We start from the raw sequence: 16,258 nt of genomic DNA, 5'->3' as shown, positions 1-16,258 counted from the left end.
GATTTATGCATTAGTTCTTGGCCCTTGCTGACTTCTTTCTTTACCCGCTTTGCTCCTTAGAAAATCCCATTCGTTCTTACTGGTTCATTCTTGGGTCAATTATGGCTACAAGCATATCTCACAAAAGGCTTTTTTAAAAAAAATAAAATTTCTCTCCTCTTCCCACTGGAATTCTGTTATTAATAGGACTGTGTTTTTGATCTCCCCGAGTTAGGGTATGATAGCCCTTATTGGGCTCCTCACATCTCCAATTCCACCTCCATATTTTTTCAGACAAATGTTTCTTTTCAAACCACAGTAGACGTTTAATAATTATTAACTGAATGAATAAATGAATGAGTGTCAGGATTATGTATTTATTCCCAGGAATTGCCTACATTTAGGACAATCATCTGGGTCCCGTATTCATGGTCTGATCACTCTGACCCTCACAGGCTTCCTCAATTGAATCAAAGATCACTAGCTATTCCACTTAATTCCACCTTTACTCTAAACATAGAAGGTCTCAAAATAGATAAATATAAATATCTACTACTGTTAATAGATGTTATTGGATACAAAATTTAGAGTTTTATTCAAAAGAGTATAACTACCAAAGTATAATAAGCTACTTTCCCCTCTAACTTTTAACTCTCCTTAATCAACACAATCTATTCTAGTTTCCTCTGGCTTAAACGGATCTAATGCACTCTGAAAACTTCTTAGTAGTGGGTTTTGTCTAGATCTTGTCTTTTGTTCTAACACCCTTGGCCAGCTTTCTTAGTTGCCTGAACTAAAGCAAGCAGTTTTGTGTGTGTGTGTGTGTGTGTGTGTGTTCAAGCTCTGATTGCTCACTGTTAATGTTTGGATCTGGAATGTTCCCCAAAGTCTCATATTTTGAAGGTAGCAATGTTCAGAGGTGGAACTTTTGAGAAGTGATTGGCTAGAGGGTTCTGATAACTAAATGGAAGGTGGTAGAAACTACAGGCTATGGGGTCTGGTTGCAGGAAGTAGGTCACTGGGGGCACACCCTGGAAGGTCTTTAAGGGCCTACCAATTGCTTCCCAGCTGCCATGCCATGAGGTGAACAGCTCTGCTCTGCCACACCCTTCCACCAGGATGTTCTTCCTCTCCTCAGGCCCAAAGCAATGGAGCTAGCCTACCATGGACTGTGTCAAAATAAAGTCTTCCTCCTGCAAGTTATTTATGTCAGGTATGTTGACCATACCAATGAAAAGCTTACTAATATACCTTCAGTGGGAGAAAAGACAGAAAATGAATATGCAATGTATCTACCTGCTCAACAGAGAATAAAACTCAATCATAGGAAGAACTTTTCTCTTGCTTTTCTTCTACAATAATCCAATTTAATAATTTTCCCCACATTTGCTCCTTTCCATCATCAGAGGCATAGAGGCAAAGTATGCATATCTTTCATTTGCCATTATGATTTCTTGACGATAACTGTTTAAAGTACAGCTTGGGACATCAATTCTCAAACTTTTTTATCTCAGAACTCTTTTATACACTTAATACTTTTATACACTCAGTGAAGACTCCAAATATTAATAGTCTTATAACACTAATTATAATATCACTGTAACAATAATTATTAGTAATAATAAAGCTGATGTGTACTAACATAACTTTCTATGACTATATTTTTAAAACACCCAAAAAAGAGATTGGAGAGTAGCACTGTTATACATGATTACAGATCCCTTTAATGTCAGGCTTAACAAAAGACAATTGGATTCTCCTATCTGCTTAGGTATGTACTCTGCTGTGATTTCATACATCATGTGGCTACTATAAAACTCCACAGTATACTCACTAGAAAAGAATGAAAAGGGCAAATAATGAAGTTTATATAATGAAAAAAATTTTGGCCTTGTGCATCCACTGAAAAAAAATTGAAAGTTTCCCTAAGGTTCACCAGAACATTGAGAACCACTGCTCTGGTGTAATCACAAACTCGTTGTAATTGGTGCAAGTCCCTTACCAACTCCATACCTCAGTTTCTACATGTAAAAAGGAGATATTTAACCACTCTAACTTCAAAGGTCCTTTCCAACTGTACAACTTTCTGATTGAATATTTTCTATACTTTATACCTTCTCTTAATCCAGCATTCACCCTTTAAATTTGAGTTTGTGTAAATCCAGTGTCATGGAATTCTGCTTAAGTTTACTCATTAAATATTTCTTTAGCAGCTCAGCAATTTTCAACCTCTTTTTATCCAAGACTACTGGTCATTTCTGTTGAAACTCAATAAAATCTCCATTATTTCAGAAGTTAGCTTTTCAAAACAAATTAAAAAGAACATAATAGTTTTAAAAGGTCAAAATAACATATGGCCAGTGCCTGGACAAAGATCACAGTTTTTAAGTTATAAATCTTCTAATGCTTGTCTTTTAAATAATGGACAGATGTCTGTTCATCAGAGATTTACAGAGTATATTTCTCCTCCCATTCTTTATACTCCTCCTCGGCAACTAAATTCATATCTGTGGCTCCAGATTCCATCAATAGGCTGACTGTTCTCAGACAGATATCTTCTGTCCAAAGCCATCTTCGACACTTCCTTTGACCCATACCTCCAACTAACAACTGAACTTCTCTTGGATGTGTCCAAACACATAAAACTCAAACTGGACACATTTACTTTCCATCAATAATTTACTACTTCTCCTATGTCTGGAGGCTCAGTAATCAGTTTCACATCCATTCATTTCCTAAACCAGAAATTTGGACATTACATCCCACCCTGCCACCAATAAATCCCACTGGAGCCATGAATTTCTCTCTGCCACCTTCCCTTCTGCCTAGATTATCACACTAACTAGCCTGATTTTACTTTTTTCACTCCGGCTTTCTCCCAAACTCTTGTATGTTCCAGCCAGCAGTCATCTTCACACTGCTGCATAGAATCCTGCAATATCTCCCATCTGCCCTTAGATCAAGTTCAGACTCCTTACCATGGCATATGAAAAGCTCATGGAAATCCACCCTTTTCCCATCTATGTCCTACTCTGCTTCATCATCCCACCCCATCCCCCACCACGAATGTAGCCGAATAGAACATGGTTCAGGTTTTCACATGCTCCCTTAGAACACAGTAGGTACTTAACAAATACTTGCTTAACGAAGATGAATTATACTTGGGCGAAATTCATTGAAAGCAGTAGTTATGTCTTTTTAACATAAAGGAAAGAGAAAAACAGGCTATGCCTTCCAGATAGATGAAAGAGCATCACCGTGAAGGAGATGAATAATGCTATTTTGCCACATCACAGCTGCTCAGACATCCACACAGAGAAATGCCTGTCGCGTGGCACTCTGCTTTGTACTGCTTGATCATCTTTATAAAGTTAAATTGAGCAACCTTTGTCTAAAGATCTTGTACCGTTTTTTCAAGGAGCCAAAGTTTGCTTTAATTATTATCTGCCAGTCATCTCTATTAAATATCTTTGAATTTTATCTCTATTTTTATTTCCCAAATAGTACAATGGCTACTTCCAAAACTATATGAGATGTATATGTTTAGTAATATAATATATTTTTTTATCCTCTAACAATATTCTACAGAAATCAACCGTTTATTGAAATCAAGATTCTTGCCTCAGAATGGAAGTCTTGGTGGTATTAAAACTATATGTCGATGATTTGATAAATGATAGGGACAGAAAAAAATGAAGACAGAGGAAGATGGAAAAGGAAAGGGAAGAAGGAAGATGAGTGGAGGCAGGATGTGGAGGCAGAAACAGCAGCAGTAGCAAATGTCTGGGCCTTCACGACAGCATTTTCTCCACAGACCAAGCCACATAATCATGAGACTAGGACTGCTTCTTGCCTAGTTATCAAGTGGAGACTTTTCTACCCTAGTGGAGTCCCTTTCAAATTCCTCCTGATTAAAAACCAAACAGAACCAAAGTAAAAGCTGAAATGCTCCACGCTTTCTGTGGTGCAGCATTACCTTTCCTCATATGGAATTCATTAAGGCAGACATCTGATGTTTGTGGTTAGGCTGCGATTTCTTCACAGCCTGTAATGGTGACCAATGCTGAGGAAAAGCCAGAAGTGTCCTTGTGTAGCAATCTTAGGTTTTTTTCAACACCCTCAGAGCACAGAGAAATCAAGTCTGGGCCAAATCAGCATCAATAACACCTCTGCTTATGGTTATAAATAGCTGGTAGCTCCTACTGATGCCGACATTAAGCCAACACCTAGAGACCTAAAGTAGCGTGTGTGCTCTTTGGCACACAATGACCGCCTACATACAGCCTGTTGTCATAAAAATTAGAAATAAATATCCTCATATAGCATTTGGTTTTCACTTACTGAAAGCAATCTCTCAGGGCTAGTTTCCAGTAAAGATGCAAGATCCTAACATTACATATATGCACGTTTTCCACAGTAGAGATTGACTTAAAACACACATCAGGATATTCATGAGTTACAAAGTGTTGGGTTGAATTCTACTTAACAAATATTTACAAAAAATCTTACTGAGTGCCAAGCTGTGTGCTTGGCCCTGAGCAGTTTAAAAAGATTTGGGCATAGCCCCTGCCCTCAGGTTGCACACAGCACAGCGACTGGAGTAATAAAGAGTGTCATGGGACCCACGTCACATTAGTGTTATAAACAAAACACTTTGGGGATCACTGGAGGTTGCAGTTATTTGGAGAAGAGGAAAAGAGAAAACAGGTAACATTTGAATTGGATATTACCAGATGAAAAGGAGTTTTCAAAAAAGAGAACTAGGGGAAAGGACTTCTAGACAGAGGGAATGGCATGAGCAAAGGGTATAAAAGTATAAAAGCACCCCAGAAATGGTGAGGTCTAGAGAGGCTGGAGCTCAAATTTGGGAAGTAGAAGAGAAGTAGGTGATGTTCAATTGCAAGTAATCACACTAAGGACTTCATGCTTTACATTCTGAAAAGACATCAATGTTTTTTAAAGTAGGTGGTAGCAAAATCAGGACTATATTTTAGAAAGAGTACCCTGATGTCAGCAAACAGGATTATTTTAAGGGGAACAGTTTTTAAGATAATGCAATAATACAAGAAAGTAATAACAAGACTCTTAACAAAGGTAGTAGTACTAGGAATTAAGAGGAAAAAAAGTTTATAATAAAAAGTAGTTTAGGAGGCTGTTTTTGGAAACATTACTCTGATGCCTTTGTGGGGGGAATATTTAGAAAGAGGTTGACAACAAGATTCTAGAGATGTGCTGAATTGAGAGAAGGGGTGAAAAGGAAGCAGTTTTAAGAAATGTCTCAAACACCCAGGAAAAACAATGAATAACATCTGAGAATACTTAGTCTAGGTAAGTGGTCCTCAAACTGTGGTCCTCTGACCAGTAGCATAAGTATCACCTGGAAGCTTGTTAGAAGAATATCATGCTAAGTGAAAAATAAGCCAATCCCAATAAACCAAAGGCCAAATGTTTCCCCTAATAAGTGGATGATGATATATAATGGGGGTGGGGGCGTGGGTGGTGAGAGAAGAATGGAGGAATTTTAGATAACATAGAGGGAAATGAGAGGCAGGGGGCATGAAAAATGGTGGAATGAGACAGACATCATTACCCCTCCGTGCATATAAGATTACACAAGTGGTATGAATCTACATCATGCACAACAATAGAAATGAAAATGTGTACCCCATTTGTGTACAATGAATCAAATGCAGTCTGTAAAAATAAAAATAACAATTTTAAAAAAAGAACATAAACTAGAACTTAAAGCCAAATTTATTACTGAAGCCAAAATGTATCATTATGTAATAATAAAGTAAAAGTTAATGAAGAAAAAAATAGAAATGCAAATTTGGAACTGAATCAGAACTAAGGGGCTGGAGCCCAGCAACCTGTGTTTTACCAAGTCCTCCTGGTGATTCTTATGGGAGGTGAATCTTGAAACCTCTATCCTAAGGGCATAAGGAATATGGAGGTGTCAAAAGCAAGTGAACTAGAATAGGTGAAGAAGCCAGAATTTAGAGAAGACAAACCTGGGTTCAAATATTTTCTGTGTATCTAACTATGTGGCAAGTTGTGTGACAATCTTGGGCAAGCTAATTAAACTTTCCTGCATCCTAAATGAGGACAATACACAACTGCAACAATTCAATAAAAGAATTTATTATAAAGTGTTCAGTTCACTGGAAGGCTTTTAGTAGAAGGTAACTGTTAATTTTAATTCAAACTACAGAAAGAATAATAGTTATGAGAAAGTTCCATATTTGACCTAAAATTTTTTATATAACTATAATGCAATTCACTGATAGCATCCAGGAAATGACTGAAAAATGTGTGTTTCAACCTCAGAGGGAGATTGAAGCTGAAGAACTATATAGGCAGGTCACAGAATTTAACCAATAGCCACCACCACGTGAGTGGTCAAGATCATCCTAGAAGAACACAGAAGAAAGAAGAGAACAGGACATCAATACTGAAAAATGGGATGAAAGAGAGTAGTCAGCAAAGGAGTTTGAAAAGGAAAATACTTTACTAGAGGAGAAGCAAGAGTCAGAGAGATCACAGAGTCTAAAAGAGGGAATATTAAGAAAAGAAGCTCAGGTTGGGGTACAGATAAGTGGGAAGCAAGCATGAGGCCCTGTGTTCATCCCCAGTACTGCAAAAATAAAGGCAGGGGAGAAGAACAACAACATTAAACATTATCAAGTTATACGGGAAAAAGAAAAAGATGGGCAGTTTTGAGGTGATGCAAATTCCTGAAAAAGCATTCTTTCTTGTGCAGAGGAAACAGAAGTCTAACCCTAATGGACGAACTGACCTTGAGAAATACATCTGTGACAGGTAGCAGAAGAATGGGCTGGCAAACTCAGTGCACACCACAACATGAAGAATATTTTTAAGGAACAGGATGATGGGATGAAAGAAGGAGCCAGTGGTGGAGAAATCGAAGGTACAAGCAAGAAGGGAACCATCAGGGATAGCAAATGACACCAGGTTGAACCTTTAGGTTTGAAAAGGAAGAAGAAAAATCGTTCTCTAGTCAGGAAAGAGAATCAGTACAGATATCTCTTGGAGTGAAGGGGTTATGGGGAAAATAGTACATTGATAGAGTGTATCTTTGAGGGCATCCAAAGAGCACTGGGGATTAACACTGAGTTAGGAAAACATGGAATAGTGATGAATGGTGTGATCATCTCCAAAAATGGGCTGAACAGAGAGAATGAACAATATGAGGAGCCACTGCTGAGGTTCACAGGAGCTAGCACATGCCAAGCACTTCAGAAACTCGTCCTAAGCCAGGACTGTGAAGGATAAAATGAATGGACTCTGCAGGTATACTGTCTGGGTATGAATTCCCACGCTGCCTCTTTGGGCAAGTTATTATACCTCTCTATGTCTCTCTGTAAAAGAGGCATAAAAATGATAGGACCTACCTTATTATGGCTATTGTGATAATTAAATCAGTTAATTCAGGTAGAGTAGATAGAACAAATCTGGGCACATGTAAACTCTTACATGTTAAACGTTAGGCAGGTATTACAGTTTTGAGACTAAGCTGAGGATCACAGGGGTTAGTTAACAAAAATAGCTCTCAGCATATAGCCAAGAGTGAAATAATTTTTTTATTTTTAATTTTTTACAGACTACATTTTGATTCATTATACACAAATGGGGTACATCATTTCATTTCCGTGGTTGTACACGATGTAGATTCATACCATTTGTGTAATCATACATGTACATAGGGTAATGAACAGATGAATGGATAAAGAAACTGTGGTATATATACACAATGGAATATTATTCAGCCATAAAGAAGAATAACATTATGGCATTTGCAAATAAATGGATAGAATTGGAGAACAGCATGCTAAGTGAAATAATTTTTTTAAAGTATCAATATAACCATAGTATCATCAAAAGATCAAAAATAATCTGATATCAATCATACCTATGACAGACATTCTTTTTCTGATATTGTTGAAATCCAAAAAAGCAAGCAATTGATAAGTGACAAGTGTTCCCAATTCTTCTATTGTGATTGTCTCTGGGGTCCGAGACTTAAAAATGAATCCAAAATTTCTAGCAGCAGTTACTAGAGCCCCTTCATCAGGTGATTGCACTTGGTAAATCAGCTGCCCTAAAAGGGAAAGAAACAAATGTGTCAATACTGAGAATAATTACTAATATTCATAGAATTCCAATGCAAGGCCCACCTCATTCTTCAAAGCCCAACTCAAGTGTCAGCTCTAAAAATTTTTCCTATCCTTAGATCTTCTACTTGCCAACCAATTGAACCAGGTATCTGTCCTCTGGGCTAGCACAAGACTCCATGCATACCACTATGTAACCCTTGTGGTCTTGTAGCAAAATATCCACTTGAGTTTGCTCTCCACATGCTGTAAGTTTCTTAAGTCAGAGACCACCCCTTTGTGTTTTCGGTGACTAGAAATGAACATGAATGTTTCACAAGTTAAAATGTTTTCATATATATTAACTCACACAATTCTCAGAGCAAGCCTTTGAGATAAAGATGATTTAAATTATTATTTCCATTTTATGCTGGTGGGGCCTACAGCTGAAAGGAGTTATGTGATTTTTGGCAAGATCACATAGCAAAAAGTGAGAGAGCAGATATTCCGAATTTCATTTCAGGTAGCCACTAATGACCATTTCATGAGAATGCATACGAAACAGTCCACTGAAATGTCAGGAATCAAACCAGGATGTTAATATTTGTTACTTGATATGGTGTGTGTAGGAGGAGGGGTAAGAGAGGAGAGGAAAGTAACACAATTAAATAAGGAAAAAAAGTTAAACTATGCTTTTAAAAATAGTATTATAAAATAAGCTTACAGAATAAAAGCCACTTATTTTTATTTCACCTAATGTAAACACATAATGAATAACATGGTGTAAGAAAAGAATGAAAAAAAAGAAATGTGCCTTGTTGTAGTTTGGTTCTTAGGTGCCTGCAAGAGACATGTAATAAATATGAGCTGAATGAATACATGAAATAATGAAATATCACTTCCTTAATAAAGCTACCTCCCTTAAGCTACCAGCAAAAAAAAAAAAAAAAAAAAAAAGAATGAAAAATGTCTTACAAGTTCTGAGGTCAAAACTTTTGTTGGATTATTGCTTTATCTTTTAGACTTGAGTTCATTTTGCTAAAGTACAAGGGGTATTTAACCATCATCAAGAGTAACTCAAATATAGATTCTGTTTGATGCCTATATGTCTATAAAAGAACTCTAGTGATCAATCCTTCTTTAACATGAATGTGATACTTTTAGAATTAATCATCACCTATATTAATTGTATAATGTATTTGAAAGTGGAAAAAGACTAACACTGGTAGTTGTATTCCCAGTAACCTTACAAATTAATAGTCCCCTACTCTGCCAAAATGAAAACAAATGAAAGAAAGTCTTAACCTCAAGTTTATGGGGGAAAAGCTGATTAGCTAGGGCTCATTCGAGTAGAGTCTGCACCAATGAAGCCATGATCCCATGGTCAAGAGTGTGAGTTCCATGCAGTTAACTCTGCACTCTTCCTGGGACCTGTTTCCAAGCAGGTACATGGGGGTGAGCAATGTTGTTAGGTAAGCACAAGTCCTACCACCCAGGAAAAAATCAGCCCACAAGGTGATGGTATAAAACTGCCATCCTCACAGGCTTGTATTTGCATGTTGTGCTGGGCCAAAATACAAAATTTGAAAGAATGTTTCATTATCTAAATTTATGTTGATGCATTTTCTGAAATAATATGATTTGGCATATTCAACACAGATATATGAGATTTTTCTAGCTTTCTCAAAAAACTATAGTTTTACTTAATAGAAAGAAACATCTGCCACAGGTGTAACAATACATTTGGTATGATTAATGGAACTTTATACCCATGACCCTGTATCATGGCTTGAAATTTCACATCCACTATGAATGAATGATTGATATATTTGCTACGAATTAACACGCAATTAACATAACAGTGTTATTTCTAGAAAAAAATAAGCTTATATATAAAAATTATATCATGGTTGTAAAACGAATTAGAAAAAGTAGGTAGCACTAGATCCATGTATACCAATTTGTAGTGATGTTCAAGATAAATTGTTAAGAAAGTAAGGTGATATTAATGTATGTACTCCAGTTCCTTTTTGATAAAAAAATCCCTACTCATCAGCATATATTCGTAATATATATGGATGAGCCATTGTAAAAAGTGAAATGATATATACCAAATGTTACACTGATTACCTCTGTAGGGGTAAGAATGGAGTTCAGGAAAGATGATTAGATTTGCCTTTATAAGCCTTTGATTTGTATTGTTTCACTTGATTCAAGAGTCATGAATTAATATTTGAAATTCAAAGAAGGAAAAGACTTAAAGCAATTACTATTCTACTGAGGAACTGATATAAGTTCCACTTCTGGCCACATGGTGAATGGGGCACCAGGGTCAACCTCTTTTGCTACAAACAACTATAAAAACATTTTAATATTCTTGAATACATCCATTAACTGGAAAGTAAGAATGCTTAGGTGAAAGAAATAAAATAAATAAACATTTTAAACAAAACAGATGGAATTTTTTAAAAATACAGAAAATAAAATAGATTTTTTTTTTTGGTGCTGGGGATTGAACCCAGGGCCTTGTGCATGCGAGGCAAGCATTCTACCAACTGAGCTATATCCCCAGCCCCAACAGACGGAATTTTTAAAAAAAAATTACTATAGGCAGCTTTTGCTTTGTATTTTTCAAACCAGGAAAACTGAGAATTTCTCTCTTTCTCTCTCTCTTTTTTTTTTTGGGGGGGGGGGGGAGGTGGGGACTTGAGATTGAACCCGCAGCCTTGTATATGTTAGGCAATCACTTTGATACTGAGCCTTTTTAAAGTTTTATTTTGAGACAGAGTCTTGCTAAATTCCATAGTCAAATTTGCCTCAAATTTGCAGTCTTCCTGCTTTAACCTCTTATGTAGCTAGGATTACAAGCATTCACTACCAGTCTCCTTCACCCAGGAGAACTTGATCATTGATTTTCAGTCTCTCAAGACTTGGATTAGAAAAGATTTAGCCAGGAACTAACCAAGCTAAGAAGTCACCTCATAAAACTGAGTCCCCCAAAGACTACTCTCTCGCTATAAGAGTGAATTAGAAATCTGTGTCCCTTTGAAGAGAGGTTACAATGAAAATTATCTATCTAGAACCTTGATTATAAGCAGAAGGGAAAAAAAATCTATGAAAATTTATGATCATAGACCAACTTTTATGTATATCTGCATCCTGAATTCACAACAGCTGGGCAGCCTAAAAACAAAATCAAGTTGAAAAATTAGTTTGAGATTTTCCTGCATTAGCATTGATTGGAGAAAATTTAAATCCTTCTTGGTAGAAACTTTGGACCCGAAATTTCTACAAATTAAGTTCCAAGAAAAAGCGTCAGCTCACAGTAAAAAGTCATTAAAATGACTATAAGTGAGACACAATGAGAACCACCAGAAACAGCAAAGAGTAAGGTCTGCAAAAGCTTAAATATTGGAATGATCGTAAACAGCACATGCAATGTATTTTATAGATTTTGAGGAATAAAATAGAGGCATGAAATTAAGTGGATTTGAAAAAGAATCAAAAACTTTGTAGAAAGAATTTAGTGAACTGGGGGGGAAAAGAGAAAATTCTAGAATATGTTGCAGAATATATATGGCAAATTAGAGAAGAGTTAAAAAAAACGTAAGTATGAAAGTATTGAACACTGAAGATCCAACATGACAGAGAAAATGTATCGGAGGCAATATTTGAAGAAATATATGGGTGAGAACACTGCAGAAGTGATGAAAGACAACATTCTACAAATTCAAGAATCTCAATGAATCCCAAGCAATTTAATTTTTTAAAAAAATCATAGCTATAAAAGTAAACTTTAAGTCAACAGATTAGAGATAGTACAAGCACTGGAGAACATAGAAACTAATAAATACATGGAATTAATCAAACATTGACTATAAAAACAACAAAATAACATCTGTGGTTTCCAAAAAATTAAAATACATGACAAGGACACATAACAAGTGCATTATATAAGTCGGGATGGGATTGAGGAGTATTAAAGGATACTTGTCTTGTTCAAAAGAAGGCTTAAGCTTTTATAAGTTAATTATGCTACAATTTCTAGGTTAACCACTAAAAGAATACAAATAAGGGTATATTTTTTCCAAGAAGAAGAGACAAAGAGACAACATGTGGGGCAAATATAAAATACAAAACAAGATGCTAGAAAGAAATCTAAATATATAAATAATTATATATTAAATACTTAAAATATAAATATATCAATGATAAATAAAGGCAAATGGATTAAATACTCTATTTTACCTTTGGGGGGAAAAATTTGCATGAAAGGGTGTAAAAGCTAAACAATACAAATACTAAAAAAGGGGAAACATCTATACCTATATTACTATCAGATAAAATAAACTTTAAGGCCCAAAGTATTATTAGAGATAAAGAGAATCAGTATTTATTGATAAAGATTTTAATTTAATGAAGATATGTCTGAACTACTATCTAACTACTGACATAAACTTAAAACATACACCTTGGTAAAACTGTAAATATAAATATGACAATGCACAATCATAATTGATGATTTTAACATCTTGTCATTAATTGAGAAATCAAGTAGTCAAAGTCAAAATTATACATAAAGAACTAGATTGAATCATATAATTAGCAAACATTATCTGTTGGATGCATTTAGAACCTAGTACCCATTACTATAAAACATGTATTCATTTCAAGCACACATTAAACATTTGTGGAAATAGAACACATACCAGGCCATAAAGCAAGTCTCAACAAACTTTAAAGGATTAAAATAACGAGGCAATAAGAAAAAATTTAATTTTTAAATTACTTTTATTGCCATCCACTAGAAAATAAGAAAAAATCCTTAGACTTTTCATTTTCCTACTTTGGAAATTTCATACTGGTAAAGAAACTGAGAACAGCAACTTCTCCAAATAACTTCCTCGTGAAATAAACATTACACACTGAAAAACAATACTCTCCACTATAAATTACACAATCATATAATTTTAATTTGTTAGATTTGGGTTCTGTTCTTTTCCATAACAGATTTATGGATTTACTTTAATTCTTAAGCTCCATATCCCACAATTAAAGCTTTAAAGGAAAGCAAGTTCAGTTTTTCCTTCCTCAGTGATCTAATCATTCATTTATAAATTGATATATCAAAGAAAGAAACAGAAACAGTGGAAAAGATATGTATATCTAACTCTGCTCACTTCAATAATCCTTTTAAATGGCAGAAGGGTTATTAACCTATATCCACTAGAATGGTTAAAATTTAAGAAAATTATAACACTGAGTGTTGGTTAGCATGTGGAGGTATAGTAACTCTCCAACGCTGATGAAAAAACAATGTACAATTATACATCATTTTTATAAAACAGTTGGGCAGTTTTTAAGGTTAAACATATATCTATACTGTGACCTGGCAATTTCCATTCCTAAACATTTACCCCTCCCCGCAAAAATTAAAACCAATATTATTAAAGACATAAAAATGTGTGTGGCAGTTTTACTCATAAAAGTCCAAGGTTGAAAACAACCCAAATATGCTTCAACAGAGAACTGAAAAAAATCATAGTATATTCTTTCAATGGAATATTACTCAGTTATAAAAAAAACTATTAATCATATAACAACACAGATGAATGGCAAGAACATTAAACTGTAAAAGAAGCCAGACACAAAAGAATGCACACTGTATGTTTCTATTTGTATTTTTAAAAATAGGCAAAACTTCATCTTTAATGATAGAAATCAGGGGAGTAGTTGATTGGACAGGGGTTGTGGGCACTGAATGGAAAAGTTCAAGAAGAATTATTCTGGAGTAATGGAAGAATTTTATATCTTCATGGGAGTGGTGGTTACAATAGCATGTGTAATTGTCAAATTTCATCAAACTACACATTCATTATCTTTACATTTTATTACATTTAATTATGTTGCAATATGAAAATTTTTAAATGATATGAGAAAAGAAAAATAAATATTCTCAGCAAACTACAATTTTGAGAAAATTCTGGAAGATAAAATGTAGATCTGATCCACAAAGAAACAAACAAACAAAAAAAAATAGAGAAAAACAGCTCAAAACATTTGCGAAAAGAAAATGAACACAGAGGTTAGAGCAATCCCCATAGATTTTCCAAAGCCAGTCAACAAACAAGAAGAACAGAAGTAGTCTTGAGGATATCATTAGTACAATTTATTAAAGAATTCCATTCAGCACTCCTGGACCATTTGGGGTTCCCTCTGCCAGCTTACTCTGAACAGGCTGGAACAATATTTGTCCCGGGATAAAACCTTGAAAATGTTTCTTCTACACTAAGTATACAATTCATCTCGTCTCCAAGATTTAAGTCCTGGGGCTGGAAACCAAAGCTGAGCAGAACCTAAAGCAGCTTCAGACTTCCGTAAGGACAAGAGAAGGAAACGAAGGGAAGGAATTCATCAACTGATTTACATACAGCATTGTCTCAAATGTGAGTTCTGCAGACTGCTAGCACCCTACCTGGAAAGCAAGATAGGTGTCATGAATCCAGGAGGGAGGAACCTGACATCCAGAAGCAAACTACAAGGTGCTGTGTCCTGTAGAGTCTCAGAAAACAGTTGCTACATGACAACCTACGTTCACCAAACAAGGGTTCTCAAACACCAAAAAAGAGCAGACAACCACAAACATTTGAGAACAACATGAAAGTTAGACACAGAACTCAAAAACACAGAACACTCGATAAAATGAAACAGAATAGAGGAAACAAGAAAATTTTAAATTAAGTATAATTAATATCCTCAAAGAGGTCTAAAGAATATCATAACATTAAATGGAAAACAGATTGCTATTAAAACAAAATAGAATTTTGGAAATGAAATAAACTCAGAGACAGAGATAAAAGAAACTTACTTAAAGGCATATTCCCAGATGGGCATATTCCTTGTTGGTGTTAATATTATAATGATCGGTTCAAGTCACAAATATAATTATATGTCTCCTCAAAGCTATTAGAATCTGAGGAATGGGTTAATCTAACATCATCAAGGACAAAACTAGACTTGCAAGTAGTCCCATAGGGGGAAAAAAAGCAAACAATAATGAATACACACATATATGTTTCAATTTGGAGTTAAAATTACTTGGATGGCAATTTTGATATTTCTTGATATTTGGTAACTGAAAGAAATAAAACTTATAGCCAGGCATGGTGTCACACACCTGTAATCCCAGCAGCTCAGGATGCTGAGGCAGGAGGATCAAGAGTTCAAAGTCAGCCTCAGTAAAAGCAAGGTGCTAAGCGACTTTAGTGAGACCCTGTCTCTAAATAAAATATGAAATAGGGCTGAGGATGTGACTCAGTCGTCTAGTGTCCCTGAGTTCAATCCCTGGTATTCCCCTACCACCCCGCAAAAAAGAAAGATAATTTATAAATGGAATATATTGGACTTCATTTAAGGAAGCAGATTCAATGTAACATTATCTCCCTGCCTCACAGTCTCAAAATTTAAAATAGCCCAGCTGGTTTTGCTCTATTCTCTGAACCCTGAGTTCCAAACAACCATGTTGCAAATATGAGGATTTGCAATGGGGACCAAAAGTATTCTAAGCTCAATGTAAAGTTATCCCTATGTCTCAGAAGATTTTTTTCTTTTTTTCTTTTTTCTTTTTGGTTATATACAACACCAGGATACACCCTGACATAATCACAAAAGCACAGAATACAACCTGCTCCAACTTGGTTTCCAACACTTCCCTCCAGCCCCACCTCCTCATGCTCTTCTCCCTCCACTCCACAGATCCCTCTTCAATCCATTTACAGTTTACTTTTATTTTCATTAGTGTCCTGTGGACAAACCCAATACCAAGACCCACTGTGCCACATCTTTGCATGTACATACAAAAGTTCCATTAGAATCATTCCACTGTTCTTCCCTTTTCCCATCCCTGCTTCCTCCTCCTCAATTCCCTTCTTTTATTCTACTGATCTTTCCTCTATTTTGATGAAATTTCCTCTCCCTTTTTCCCCTTTCTCTTTATTAAATTTTTTAACCCCCACCCCAATTTATTTTGGATTAGCTTTCCAATATCAGAGAAAACATTTGACATTCGGGGACTGGCTTATTTCACTTAGCATGATAGTCTCCAGTTCCAACTATTTACTGGCAAATACCATAATGCCATTCTTTTTTATGGCTCAGTAATAATCCGT

At 35.5% G+C, this 16,258-nt stretch overlaps 1 protein-coding gene across 9 annotated transcripts in view; it reads right to left on the bottom strand.

Annotated features, from left to right (window-relative positions):
- Window positions 1–16,258, bottom strand: part of Atp8b4 (ATPase phospholipid transporting 8B4 (putative)) — a 214,355-nt gene that overhangs the window by 55,444 nt on the left and 142,653 nt on the right. For all 9 annotated transcript variants that reach the window (XM_047542231.1, XM_047542234.1, XM_047542232.1 and 6 more), the window contains one exon: window positions 7,910–8,098. In XM_047542231.1, the coding sequence (XP_047398187.1) occupies window positions 7,910–8,098 (189 nt within the window). The remainder of the gene's footprint in view (window positions 1–7,909; window positions 8,099–16,258) is intronic.

The sequence above is a fragment of the Sciurus carolinensis genome, chromosome 2, assembly GCF_902686445.1.
Source record: "Sciurus carolinensis chromosome 2, mSciCar1.2, whole genome shotgun sequence".
Classification (NCBI taxonomy): Eukaryota; Metazoa; Chordata; class Mammalia; order Rodentia; family Sciuridae; genus Sciurus; species Sciurus carolinensis.
This window is presented reverse-complemented; position numbering and strand designations above follow the sequence as displayed.